The sequence below is a fragment of the Paramisgurnus dabryanus genome, chromosome 20 (assembly GCF_030506205.2).
Source record: "Paramisgurnus dabryanus chromosome 20, PD_genome_1.1, whole genome shotgun sequence".
NCBI lineage: Eukaryota > Metazoa > Chordata > Actinopteri > Cypriniformes > Cobitidae > Paramisgurnus > Paramisgurnus dabryanus.
Window position 1 is genome coordinate 28,728,156 of NC_133356.1, and position 13,228 is coordinate 28,741,383.

Sequence of the window (13,228 nt, forward strand, 5' to 3'; positions counted from 1 at the left end):
TATTTATTTTGTTTTTAATATTTTTCAACAGTAAGGTAACAGTTATGACAATTATTATACAGTGCATTTTATGTTTCATTGCTTCAAAGTAGCTTTTCAAGAAAGATAAAGAAAAAAAAAACAGAAAACTGGGAAAGTATTAAATGTGTTATGTGTGTGTACATATAGTACAGTATACACAGAAAAGAGTATAATCTAAAAAGGTTGTATAGGCTACTTTTTCATTGGCTATTAAACATGTTGATTGAATTTATGTAATAAATAACAATATATCAATGCATCAATAGTTATACATGTAATATTTACACTATATTCAAAAGTATTTTCTAAACGGAGACAAACTGTGATCATCTACTAAAAGAAATTGCCATTCCCAAATCACGTAACACGTGGATCAGTGCGTACACGATGCAGAGAACCTCATTGCAGCTTGCCGAGTACAGTTTCTCTCGTCTCGCCATTGTGTGTCTGCGTCCCCTCCGCTGTCTGATTTATTAAGCAACGCTCTCTGCCCGTGTGCGTCAGCACTGGCTCTGCGAGTCTCGTGAGGCGCTCCTGAAGAGCCGCGTCTCGTGTCTGGACAGCGTCAGTCTGCAGCACCCCTCCTGTCTCGCTCTCCTTGCGTACAGAGACCTGTACCTCCTCCATGTATTAAACTGTAATGTGCTTTTATCCCAGCCTATACAGTATGACTGTTTATGTGTGGATGTCTTTCTCACATCTGGTTTGGTTTTAGTATTTAAAGAGCGTAGGCTGTGCCATTCTCATGTTGGTCTTTTGTTGTGTGCATCAAAACAGTCCGAAGCCTCTTACTACGCCTTTGTCTGCTTGTGAGAGCTCTGCTGGGTATTCGGTGTCTTCCTCCTTACATGTGTGTTTTTTACGTAGTGTAAAACACATGCCTCCCAGCTGTGGTTCCCTCCGGTTTGCACATTAAGCCAGACTGCACAAAAAATCGTACTGTAGCTTTAGTTGAATCCATCTTGGAATTAAAAAACCAAACTATAAGACTATAAGATATTTCATTAAAGTTCCCGGAGGTCCAGTTTATACAATTTCTTCAGAAACATGCAAATCTTTTGTTTAGGATATTTTAGCAATGTTAGGCGGCAAAATGTTAATGTTAATGTTTAGTGCCGCATAACAACCAAACACATCTCAGTATAAATTTATGCAATAATAAAAAGTTATTGTTAAACAGATGCAGCAGTAGATTTAAAAATGTTCAGATGCTTTATTCAGGTCTGTGTGTGTGTGTGAATGAAATGCATATTTCCAGCATGGGAAATGTGTTTGTAATTCCTGTGTAAATGCGTAATGAACTGTCTGTGGAGTGTAAATACAGTCTAACTGATTTGTTTGGAGAAAAAGACACTATATTTATTTGTATTCATGACAAATGATTGTTCCTGGTGGAAGCAGGTCTGGGTCCGGATCTGGATGTAGACAGTAGGTCAGAGACTAGAAAGAATGCCATAGTTTGACTGTACTGTGTTTATCAATGAAAAGTCTAGATTATGTTTTTTATGGTAGGGATGGATTTTATGACATATTTACGTGTAGCAACAGAAATTTGTTTGACTGCTTTTCTCTTATTTATAAGATATGTGAAACTAGTAGCGTGGTACAGTATACTTCCCAAACAAATCAAGGCATGGAAGAACCTATTTAGACATGTTTTATAGGCAAAACTAGCAGGTGTTGACTAGAGCTATTCTACATAGTGGCTATTTTACAGTGTTGTTAAATTTTGATCGGATGAACCATTGTAAAATCACAGTCTGAAATATCTCTTTTATGATGGTTTTACTGTAAAGTTTTATTTAGCTCCAATGAATCTTTTTTTTTTTTGCAGGTTTGAAAAGAAAAAAACCCATTTGGATTTCGTTTTGTATTTAATTTTATAATGTATATGATTTTTAGTTACGACTTAATTTACTGGATTAACCCGAAAAACTAAAAAATCACATTATTCTGTAAACAACCCATTACCCAATTTTCTAGATAAACACAATTGAAGTTATATTAGGAAGTTTCCTGCCTTTCAACACTGTAAAAATACTTTGCTGCCTTAAAAGTTTTTGTTGAATCAACTCAGATAACCAAGTCATTTCAACTTACTATTATTTATCTTGACTAGAGATAGTTGTTATAACTACAGTTGAGTTGTTATAACTTATAAAATTAAGTAGATTTTTCTCAACTACATTTTATAAGTTGTGACAACTCATCTCTGTTGACATGACTTGTAAATCTGAGTGGATTTAACAAAAAATTTAAGGCAGCAAAGTATTTTTTACAGTGAAGCTTCGTAATGGTGAAAAATATCCATATTTAAAACTTTATAAACTATAATAACTAGCTTTAATGTCCAGTACGCATTTACCAGACAGTTTCAGCGTCGGACATACCATGTCATGGGTGTCCCGTAGCACATTGCAGTTCGGGCGGCCCGCCTTAGCTGGGAAAACCTAGTTCATCCAAAAAAAAAAAACATTTCGCTGCACAAAAGACCGTCAAGTGCATTTCGGAGAATATCGCGGACACGTTTTACACCGCGAGCAGGCACGCGCGCCACACGGCCGAAATGAGAGAAAGACTGGTCCGTCACTGTCTTGAGGATAGCCAGTTGATAAAACGCGTGTCTGTGTAAACTGTTAGTGGACTTGTGTTTTTCTGGTTATTTAAGCCTGTTATTGTATTAGTCTATAGTTCTTGCAAATGTAAAGTAAGTTAGCTGTTGATTTTGTTGTTTGAGCAAACTGCTAGCTAGGTTTCACGTGCCTGTTGATTAGATATAATTGTTGAGTGCTCTTGCTCACGTTATTTATGTGCATTATTTACATGCTACAGTAGTTACACTCCTTTAAGATAATGTAATTAATCGTGGGAAATAATCAGTTTTTACAATCTTTGCGGCATCTATCATCGTTCGCCAGACGTTCTACAACATCTGCTTCAGTTTGTGTTTATTAACCCTTTAGTTTCACTTCATCACGCAGCTATTCCCGATAAACGGTATCTGTTAAAACATTGAATTCATTAATAATCTAGTATGTGTTCATTTTCTGTCATAGTTTCTTCAAAATTAAGTTTTATTTCAGTGTTTAAATAAAAATATTTTCATTTTCATCATTATGTGTACGCCCCACCCCTTTGATTGCCCCGCCAACCCTACCACCTTAACTAACAATTTTTCCTGCATGTGATGCGTAGTGATGAGCAAAGACCAAAGCTAAATGGCAGTCACGAATAAGAAGTCTAAACCAAGGATTTTTTTTAAATGACAGAGGATTTCGATAAAAGACGAGCGGAAGCCGGAAGCTAGTATTATAGTTTATAAAGTTTTAAAAATGGATATTTTCCTACAAAATCTTTGATTTCAGAATGCCTTAATTTACCCACTGAAGTCGTGTGAATGACTTCTGTGAAGAATAGATTCACTTCATTGGGCTTCAAAATGTCCAGCCCTGTACAGTACCATTCAAAGCTTGCAAGCCCCCGACATTTTCTAATATTACTTTAATTATGTTAGTCTGAAAGAAGAAGAAGATATGTAGGGGTGCACCAATATATCGGCCGATGATGCTTGCTTTGCTTCTCAATGAATTACAGATAAATGTCACTACATCCAAAAGCCAGAGGGCGCTCTCGTGCAGAAACTAAATTTGTGCTGTAGACGAAGAACCATACACACGCAGCTCCAGTAAATGGCTTAAGAATATTTTTATATTGCTGTTTTTCAAACCTTTTCAGATATTTTTATGATAATAAAGAATATGTATAATGATATATACACTCTAAAAAACAAACGGTGCTATATAGCACCAAAACAGTTGCTTTGGATCGTAACGATAGAAGAACCATTTTTAGTGCCATATAGCACCGGTGAAGAACCAGTGAAGCACCAGTGAAGCACCTGTGTAGAACCATATAGTGCTATGTAGAACCATATGTGGTGCTATATGGCCCCTATATGGTTCTACACTGGTGCTTCACTGGTGCTTCACTGGTGCTTCACTGGTGCTTCACTGGTTCTTCACCGGTGCTATATGGCACTAAAATGGTTCTTCTATCGTTACGATCCAAAGCAATTGTTTTGGTGCTATATAGCACCGTTTGTTTTTTTAGAGTGTATGTTTGACGAGTGCTAAACTAACAGTGTTCAAACTAACAGTGATTTCAGATCGATAAAGCCGTGGTACATGAAATAGCTGTAAATAATATCGGCTGTGCCATTCAGAATAGTTATCGGCCACATATATCTGCATTTATCGGAGCACCCCTAGTCATATGTATCTTGGATGGCTTAAGGGGGAGTTAATCTAAACGAATTTTTGTAATTTTTTGGTAAATTATCCCTTTAACCGGTACAGTTATGTAATAATATACCGAACATATACAATAAACAAGTTTTCATCATGGTTTCCTATATCATATTAGTTATTTGAAAATAACCCCCACCACTGTGATATACTGCCACCCCCAGTTTATAACCTCAATTTCTTATGTATTTCCTTCAACAGTTAAGAGTAGGACAGGCAGAGCAAAAGTAACAACCTCCTATATGTTTATGAGCTACCAGATTGTTTTTAAGATTACATGATGTCATGTTTACCCATTTAGTTGACTGCAAGAACCACTACCTCCGTCATAGTGGTCTTTTATTGGGCATTGGTCTGTCTACATTACAACATTAAACATAACAACTACCACCCCGAAAAGAATAAACAGGCTTTCACTAGGACTACCCACAAAAGGCCGGGTTGTTCACTGTTACCCAAACGACACCACCAAGCACATAAGAAATGAGCCTGGTTTCAGCAACAGCCCGGTAATTGCATGTTTGTTCTGACAACAAAGACCACAAACAGCAGCACTTAGCAGGCTCTCAAACACTTAATTGCCTATTAAGCAAAATCGACTTGTCCATCTTCTTCTTGTGGTTTCAAAAGGGCCTCTGGTGCTGCAAAGTGGGAGTGGCCCCAGCACAGAGCCTTGCAGCCCCCCATTGAGTTTTAAAAATTGCATTGGGTCAGCAGCGGGACACAGCTGTAGATCTGAGTCAGCATGTGAGTGTGATCCCAGTCTAAACGCTAAATTTTATTTTTTCATTAAACAAACTGTCAGGGATAAGAATGTCAGGAACTTGTACAGCACGCACAAATACAGCGTTCACAAGCACTACACTAATCTTGATCACTGTGTTGCAGGTTTGACGGATGAGAAAGTGAAGGCTTATCTCTCACTCCACCCGCAGATGCTGGATGAGTTTGTTCTGGAGAGCGTAAGCACAGAGACGGTAGACAGATGGTTGAAACGGAAGAGCAGCAGCCAGCCTACAGGTACAGTACGAACTCATGGCCATTTGAACTGTGCTATGTTTATTATATTATAAATATATAAATATGATAAACATATACTTTCCATATAAAGATTTTTCATTGTAACAGCTTTTAAAAAATAATAAAAAGAAACCTAAAGCATAACAAAATGAAACCTATATTTTCCAGTTGCTGTAAATGTTATGTTAAATTTTTAACTTGTCCTTTAACTATAATTACAGATTTTAAACTAGAATTGTATATAAAAACTAAATAGAAATGTGTACAGTACATAAAATAAAAAGTGTTTTACAAACCTCAAATACTTAAACTAAGCTTAAAGTAAAAAAACAGAATTTTGTGTTTTATTTATCAACTCATCTCTTATACATTTGAAGCACATTTAAAATATGCTCTACAGATAAATCATTATTTTATAATCATTTTGTATATAAAAAAATATGTTCAATATACACTGTAAAAAGAAAGTTGGATCAACTTAAAACATGTATAAAAAAATATTCAACTTACATTTTTCATTTAAAGTGATTTTGACTTAAACGTGTAAGTTGAAACAACTTTATTTTTTTAGGTGTTAACAATTCAAGTACTTTAAGTTGATCTAACTTTTACTTTTTACAGTGTAGGTTGGGTCTATGGGATCCTATACAGTACAATCTTTTGATTCCTACAATGGATTTGTCTTAAACATACCCTAATGCGCCAGTGCTTCAACAGAACTGTTAATGCGGTCACAAACCACTTCTGTGCATGTGCTTGTGTATATGTAACCTGAGCAGCCAAGACAGGCTGAAAGGCTACAGGGTTATAGCCCCAGTGAAAGTACGGGAGAGAAAACCCGCTGGGTCCTTATGGGTCATTAGGACTGTTTAAGCAGGACTGACATGTCCGTGCACGGCATGCTTCATGCCATGGCCCGGTCCACTCGACCCATCGCATCCATCAAGGGCCCACAGGGTTGGCAGCTGGCCCAGCTCGACTACTGACGTCAGAGCCAACCTCCAGGGGCATGCAGTCGGCCGGGAGGGGGAATGGAGGAGGGTGAATGTGTCGCATTTTGGGAATGTTTTCTGCATGAGTGCGGCAGAGTGCAGCTCTCTCTTTTCTCTCTCTATCTATCTCTCTCTTTCTCACTCGTTGGGCGGCTGATGGTTAACCTCGCCTGTGTTCTGCAGGCCCGGGTGGCGGGATTTTTCTCAGGCAGAGTTTCAACATCAATCTCTCCACAAGCATGCATGCCAGATCCCGTTTTGGCCTGTGATGCATGTCAAGCAGTGCTTTGAATTAGTATGCATGTCAGCCTTCAAATTCTTTGTGCACGTCAATTCTTTTTTATTCGTGACCATGACCAATTAAAGCATAAGGAATGCAGTGTGGGTTCAGTCAAGACACATTTCGTGTTTCATATATGAACATATGGGACTCCTTTAATTGGACAGTTGCTGTTTGCTTGCGTTACACTACACCTTTAAACTTTATGATGTATAATTTTGGCAATGTTAAAATACTTTTGCTTATTAGAAGGTCATTCATAGGTTGATTCCATTACAAAGTGTAAAAACTATGTGGCTCTGTGGAGATATTAAAGCATCGCTCCGTTTGTTGGGCATACAGAGCAGCCTGACAGAGCAACATGGGACAGGAGTTTTTGTGTTTATCTGACTCTTTACAGATAGGAGGATCTGTTAGTATTTTAGTGCAATTGCTTGCCTGACACAAAATCATAAATTATGAATAATAAATAGGGTTGCAAAATTCTGGGACTTTTCAATGCTGGAAACTTTCATTAGGAACTGACGGGAATATATGGTAGTTAACAGGAATATATGGAAATTAACGGGAATAAAATGTTTTTTATTGCAGGCTATAAAAGGGAACTTAAATGTAGATTAAAAAATCTTGCAGCATAAATTTGTTTAAAACAACAATTTAATTGCAATTCGATTCTATGCAATTACATTTCAACCCTGCACATTCTTCAGTCACATGCACACAGCACGCTGCTTACTGAAGGGCCATTGAGACCACACCCCCTGCATGTCCTTACATTCTTCAATAACAAATAATTTCCTGAATTCTGCACACAAAATTATGTCAAAATGTCCATTGTTGCATGTATTCATGTAAATTACATAAATTTTTTTAAAACTTCCTTGTGCTGTGTGTTCATATTAGAATGATTTCTGAAGTTTTTGATCAAATAAATCCAGGCTTGATGCGTTAGTATCAGAATTTTTCAAAATTTTTAACATGTCTGCTTATGACCAAACAAAATGTTTATTTATGTGTGTATATAATATAGTGTATTAGGGCTAGATAACAATAAATCGCAACTAATCATTTGCAGAATAAAAGTTTTTGTTTACATCATTTATGTGTGTACTGTGTACCATGTGTATATACATTTATATATTTATTTATAATTTATATACATAAATATGTAAGGGATAATGTAGAGGCAGCCAGTAGTTATCGGGAAATAAGCCCCGACAGTTTGGTCTTGTATCACACTGAAGGGGCTTATTTCCCGATAACTACCGGCTGCCTCTACATTATCCCACTTATTACACGGCTACTTGCCACATAAGAAAAAAACTGGACATGAATATGAATTTGAAACATTTTATTGGCATATTTGTTTTAAATTAAAATTTTTATCCTTCCGCGAAACTTTGCACAGATGCATAAAATGATCGTAATACCTTATTAAGATCCTCTGCTTCATACTTGTCTGTCTCCATTTTTTTCTCTTTTAGCCAGTCTTTGAGAAGTTTTAATGCCCATTCTGTATTTTTTGTGTATTGGCTTCGTAGCTGTCATGCTCTATTTTGTCTAGTTCAGTCTCAGTAAGCTCTCTGTGTCTTGTCGTTGTTCGTTCTTCTATCCACTGTTTAAATATTTTGTTTTTTCCGTACATGTTAAAATTTATGTCAAAATGTTGCATTCTTAGTTGTGGTTGTCCAGGGTTTGTCACAAGATGGCGCCAAACAGTAATCTTTATTGGCGCGGAGCGATTTTAATCGTACAAGTAGTACCGGCTATGCGTTATTACTTTGGAGCGGTTATTATTTGAAAAGAACGAACCTGCAAATGTCTCAACTGACCAATCAGAATCAAGCATTCCAGAGAGCCGTGTAATAAGAATATTTAATATATACACACATTTTTTCTTAAAATTATACATGCATGTGTGTTTATTTATATACATAATTATTATACACAGTAGTACACACACATATATGAAGTTAACCACAACTTTTATTCTGCAAACGATTAGTTGCGATTAGTTGTTATGCAGTCCTATACATTTTCATATACATTTTCCGGTAACACTTTATAATAATGTTCATTAGTTAACATTAGTTAATGTATTAACTAACATGAACAAACCATGAGCAATACATTTGTTACAGTATTTATTAATCTTTGTTAATGTTAGTTAATAGAAATAAAGCTGTTCGTTGTTTGTTCATGTTATTTCACAGTGTGAAACAATTACTAATACTTTTAATAAAGTATTAGTAATTGTTGAAATTAACATTTAATATAGAAAGATGAATAAATGCTGTATAAGTGCAGTTCATCATTAGTTCATGTTAACTAATGTAGTTAACTAATGTTAACTAATGAACATTATTGTAAAGTGTTACCCATTTTCCTAAATTTCCAAATAATTCCCATACATTTCCGTTAAAGTTTCCAATTTGGAATATTTCCAAAGTCCCCCAGACTATGTTCCCATGGAAAGTTTCCAGGAATTTACCACCTCTTTGCAACCCTAATCATAAATGATAAGCGATGATTTGACAACACTGGCTAATGGTACAACCAGAATGTGCAAATGATTAAGCCTTTCACTAAACTGTCTTGAACTGTGAAGTCAAAGACTACAAACACAAAAAAAATGCAATTCCTTATTTAATTTAGCCAGAAACCACAGCTACTTCTCTGGATCATATGCCTGTGAAGACCCAGCTAAAGTCATTTTTTGTGATTTACTACGTTCTACATGAAATCCTCCGTCTACATAATGTAAAGAAGATTGTGTAAAAATATAACCTTGATATCTTTAATATCGACATCATTAGATTATGAGACTTAAAGGGGCGGTGAATTTGTCGATTTTATTGTTTTATACTGTTGTCTGAGGTAGGGCTGCAACAACGAATCGATTAAATCGATAAAAATCGATTACTAAAAGTGTTGGCAACGAATTTCATAATCGATTCGTTGTGTCGCGTGACGCAGAGACGTTTAATTAAAAAAAAAGGAAAAACTTCAGTTAAGCGCGGAGCGGAGTGAACACACTCGCATTGCGTCCCAAACCGCCTAATTCCATACTATATAGTAGGCAAAGAGTACGAGAAGCAGTGCTTTTCGCCTACTATATAGTATGGAAGTATGCGGTTTGGGATGGAGCATCGGTCTCTCTCGCGCACTGTTGCTTGCAGAGTTCGGCGCCTCATAGACAGGGCGGAGGAAAGAAATGATAAAAAAACAGCAAAGGTAGAGGAAAACCACATGTCAGTGTGGCGACACGCTTATGCTTTATGGAGCGACGACAGCGAGAAAAAAAAGTTTCTAGAACGAATAAAAAACTCCAATGATATTAAACAAAGAAATAAAACGTTGAGAGAGAGAGTTTTATGAACGCTTTTCCCCGTCATGGACCTGTATGTTAAATCATCGCGCCGTCACTCTCCTGCTGTTCTGTACTGCGCGCTCCAGCTCATGCCGAGCAAGGAGACGCGCGTGCCCGGCCCAACATACAGTACATCATACAGTAAGTGCCGCCTGTTGTTGCATAAACATCGTCTTACATTTTTTAAGGCGAAGTAATGAATGGTGTATTTGCATTATGAGCGGGAGTAGAAGAGGCATCTTCCGTTTTCACAAGACGCATTTATGTGGCCAAATGTAAATGGAACAGTTTTAACAAATGAGATATAGGTATCTGATCAGAGAAAACACATAAAGTCAAATATAAGGTACAAAGCTGTCACTGGGGCAGTACCCTTTATTAAAGGTCCTAATATGTACTATTTATGTACAAATATGTATCTTTGAACTGCCAATATGTACTTTTGAAGTACTAATATGCACTTTTTGGTAAAGGTGTACCTTTTTGAAAGGGTACTGTCCAGTGACAACTTTTGTACTTTTATTTCTGAGAGTGTACTCCTATACTATCTTTTTGATCCCATCAAGAGGCTTCTTGATGTGAAATGCATCATAAAAAAGTCTATATATTTGGCAGATGTAAAGCAGACATGTGTATTTTTTTGTGTTTGTCCATTTTTATTTTATTATTATTGTAACAGCGCAGGTGTGTTCAAGGAGCAACATGTTTGTGCAATTTCTTCTCTGTTAGTTTTGTTTTGAATAAGGGGTTGGAAATGAATGCTTTTCTTGTTTTTTGTTTTTTATCCGATTCATCGATTAATCGAACAAATTAATCGATTATTAAAATAATCGTTAGTTGCAGCCCTAGTCTGAGGTCTACTTATGATGTTCGCGTGGTTTTTACATCCAAAAACATCAAAAGCAATAAGTAATAGGCTATTTTGTAACCTGGATTAGTGGCTCTCTGGAGAAAAGCTTCGTTTAAAGGGGCGGGCCGCATTGAAGACCTGGACGTAAACACCCACTGCTATGATTGGACGGCTTCATTCCCCGTCATTGCATGTGGGCAAATGTTTTAAAAACATTAATGTGTGAAAATAGCAGCCGAACACATATATGTTTGAGCCACAAAAGATTCTGGGTGCTAAAGATGATACACATAAATGACAATACGTATAGTAAAGTAGAAACAAAACTTTAAACTCGACGTGACTAAAGTACCGTAAACAACACAATAAGCGCACATCAGATTATAAACTGCGGCTGATAAGCTCTTATCAATAACTTTGTATATTTCTATTGTGCTTGTGAGGTTGCTCTTAGATACAAATAACGTTACATACCACAGTTATATGATAAAAAAGCTTTGTTGAGTGTTTGACCGTTCAAACGCAACTTGCCTAAATTACCGTATACAACACAGTAAGCGGGCATCAAAATCTAAATTGCGGAGGATAAGTCCTTCCTTTGCATATTTCTACCGTTAAATTACAATCGTATTGTTAAGTGTTGCACCTTTATTAATCGTTTAATGTTTTTAGTAAATTAAAACAGTCAAACATACGTGTTTAGACATGGATGTTACAACAGGACATATCAAGCGATCTCTTCTAACAAAGCAATTATAGTGAAACGCAGTAACTTAAATAAAGTAAAATGTCTTACTTGCTGTGTCATTTTTGTCAGATCCAATATTAGTGGTGCTTTTAATCACAGTCTCTCTGCAAATCCAGCATCGACTTGCTTCTTTACAAGTGAATCCGCACAGTACACAAGGTAATAAAACACTCCCCACGCGAGCTGGAACTCTTTAAAAACAACCTTTATCCACGCATTCCTAATGTTATTTTCCGAGCCTCCGAATTAAAGTATTCAGCTTCTATGTTGTTCCCACGCGGTTCTTCCACAACCCAAGACTTCGTTACCATGGTTACTCTATCATAACAGATCACCGCGTCAAAATAAAAGTCTATAAGAAAAAATGTATTTAAAAGTCATTTTGGTTACATTTGGCAATCTTTAAAGACATGTTTACTGATTGTTGAGTCACACGTGTGTCACGCGAAGCTGTGGGCGGGGCTACAAAAATGGTAGTTGTATTTGGCTATGGGGAGGTGCTTCAATTCTACTTTGACGTCATATTTCTCCGAATTCCACACTTGGTTGTAAAACTGGCTTGGTGCCAAAAACTGTTATATTTCAGCACGGACGTTTTCAGTTCTGAAACTTGCAGGATGTTCATTTAACTATGATGACCTCTTATATAACAAAGTATCAAGTTAAAATTGAGTATTTGATTCACCGCTCCTTTAAAGGAGTAGTCCACTTTAAAGATGGGGTCCATTGACTTTTCATAGTAGGACAAAAATATACTATGGTAAGTCAATGGGCCCCATCTATAAAGTGGACTACTCCTTTAAGCTTGGGTTTCATATTTAGGGTCACAAATTTCACACACTCAGGTTCATTTCAGTTTAATGCTCTTACAGTCTTCATAGACAATTAATAAAAGCATTATCTGATGATTTGCATCTTTTACCTTTGAAAGGATGAACTATGCAGGTGTCTCACGAAGTCTTTCAGGCTCTGACATTGCATGACACTTAAATCAATAGGTTAAATCCCATGACCTCTTTTTAATTCTGTCTCCTTGTCAGTGTGGGTATCTCTGTACTTCACAGGTCACCTATCTGCTAAGAGACTGCTGACTGGACACTTTTATTTTAATTCTTTGGATTGAAATATAAGCTAGAAATCGTTTAGGTGTATGATGTCTATAAATGCCAACAGTAATGTTTTATATCATGTAGCCATTTTTAACCTAAAAGCACACATTCATCGCCGCTTCAGTAGGGCCTTATGATTTCCACAATGCAGAAAACGCGGATGGATTCAAAGCATAAAAATGGAATTTAAATGTCATTTTTAAAACAAATTATTACTCATTTTTAAATGCTAGTTTTTGTGGTTTCATTAATCTGCAAAAATGACAGAAATGCACAGAAACATTTTGTTAGCATCGTTTTGTGTAATGTTCTGCTCAATAACCCTCAAGATGTGTTTAGTGCCAAGAGAGCTCACACTAAACACTGACAATGCCTAAAGAAGACCTTTAGTCCTGAAAATTTCGTTTTTTTTTTTTTTTTACATATTTCCTGTATTTACTGATTGTATCTTAAAGGTCATGTTCTTCCTGATCCCATTTTTTAGACCCTAGTTAGTGTGTAATGTTTCTGTTAGAGCAAAAATAATACCTGTAA

The 13,228-nt window shown here is 36.4% G+C and overlaps 1 protein-coding gene across 4 annotated transcripts in view; it reads left to right on the plus strand.

Moving 5' to 3' along the window:
• The window catches only part of pde10a (phosphodiesterase 10A), a 132,717-nt gene that overhangs the window by 67,424 nt on the left and 52,065 nt on the right, over window positions 1-13,228 (plus strand). For all 4 annotated transcript variants that reach the window (XM_073812866.1, XM_065251199.2, XM_065251209.2 and 1 more), the window contains exon 2: window positions 5,214-5,345. In XM_073812866.1, the coding sequence (XP_073668967.1) occupies window positions 5,214-5,345 (132 nt within the window). The remainder of the gene's footprint in view (window positions 1-5,213; window positions 5,346-13,228) is intronic.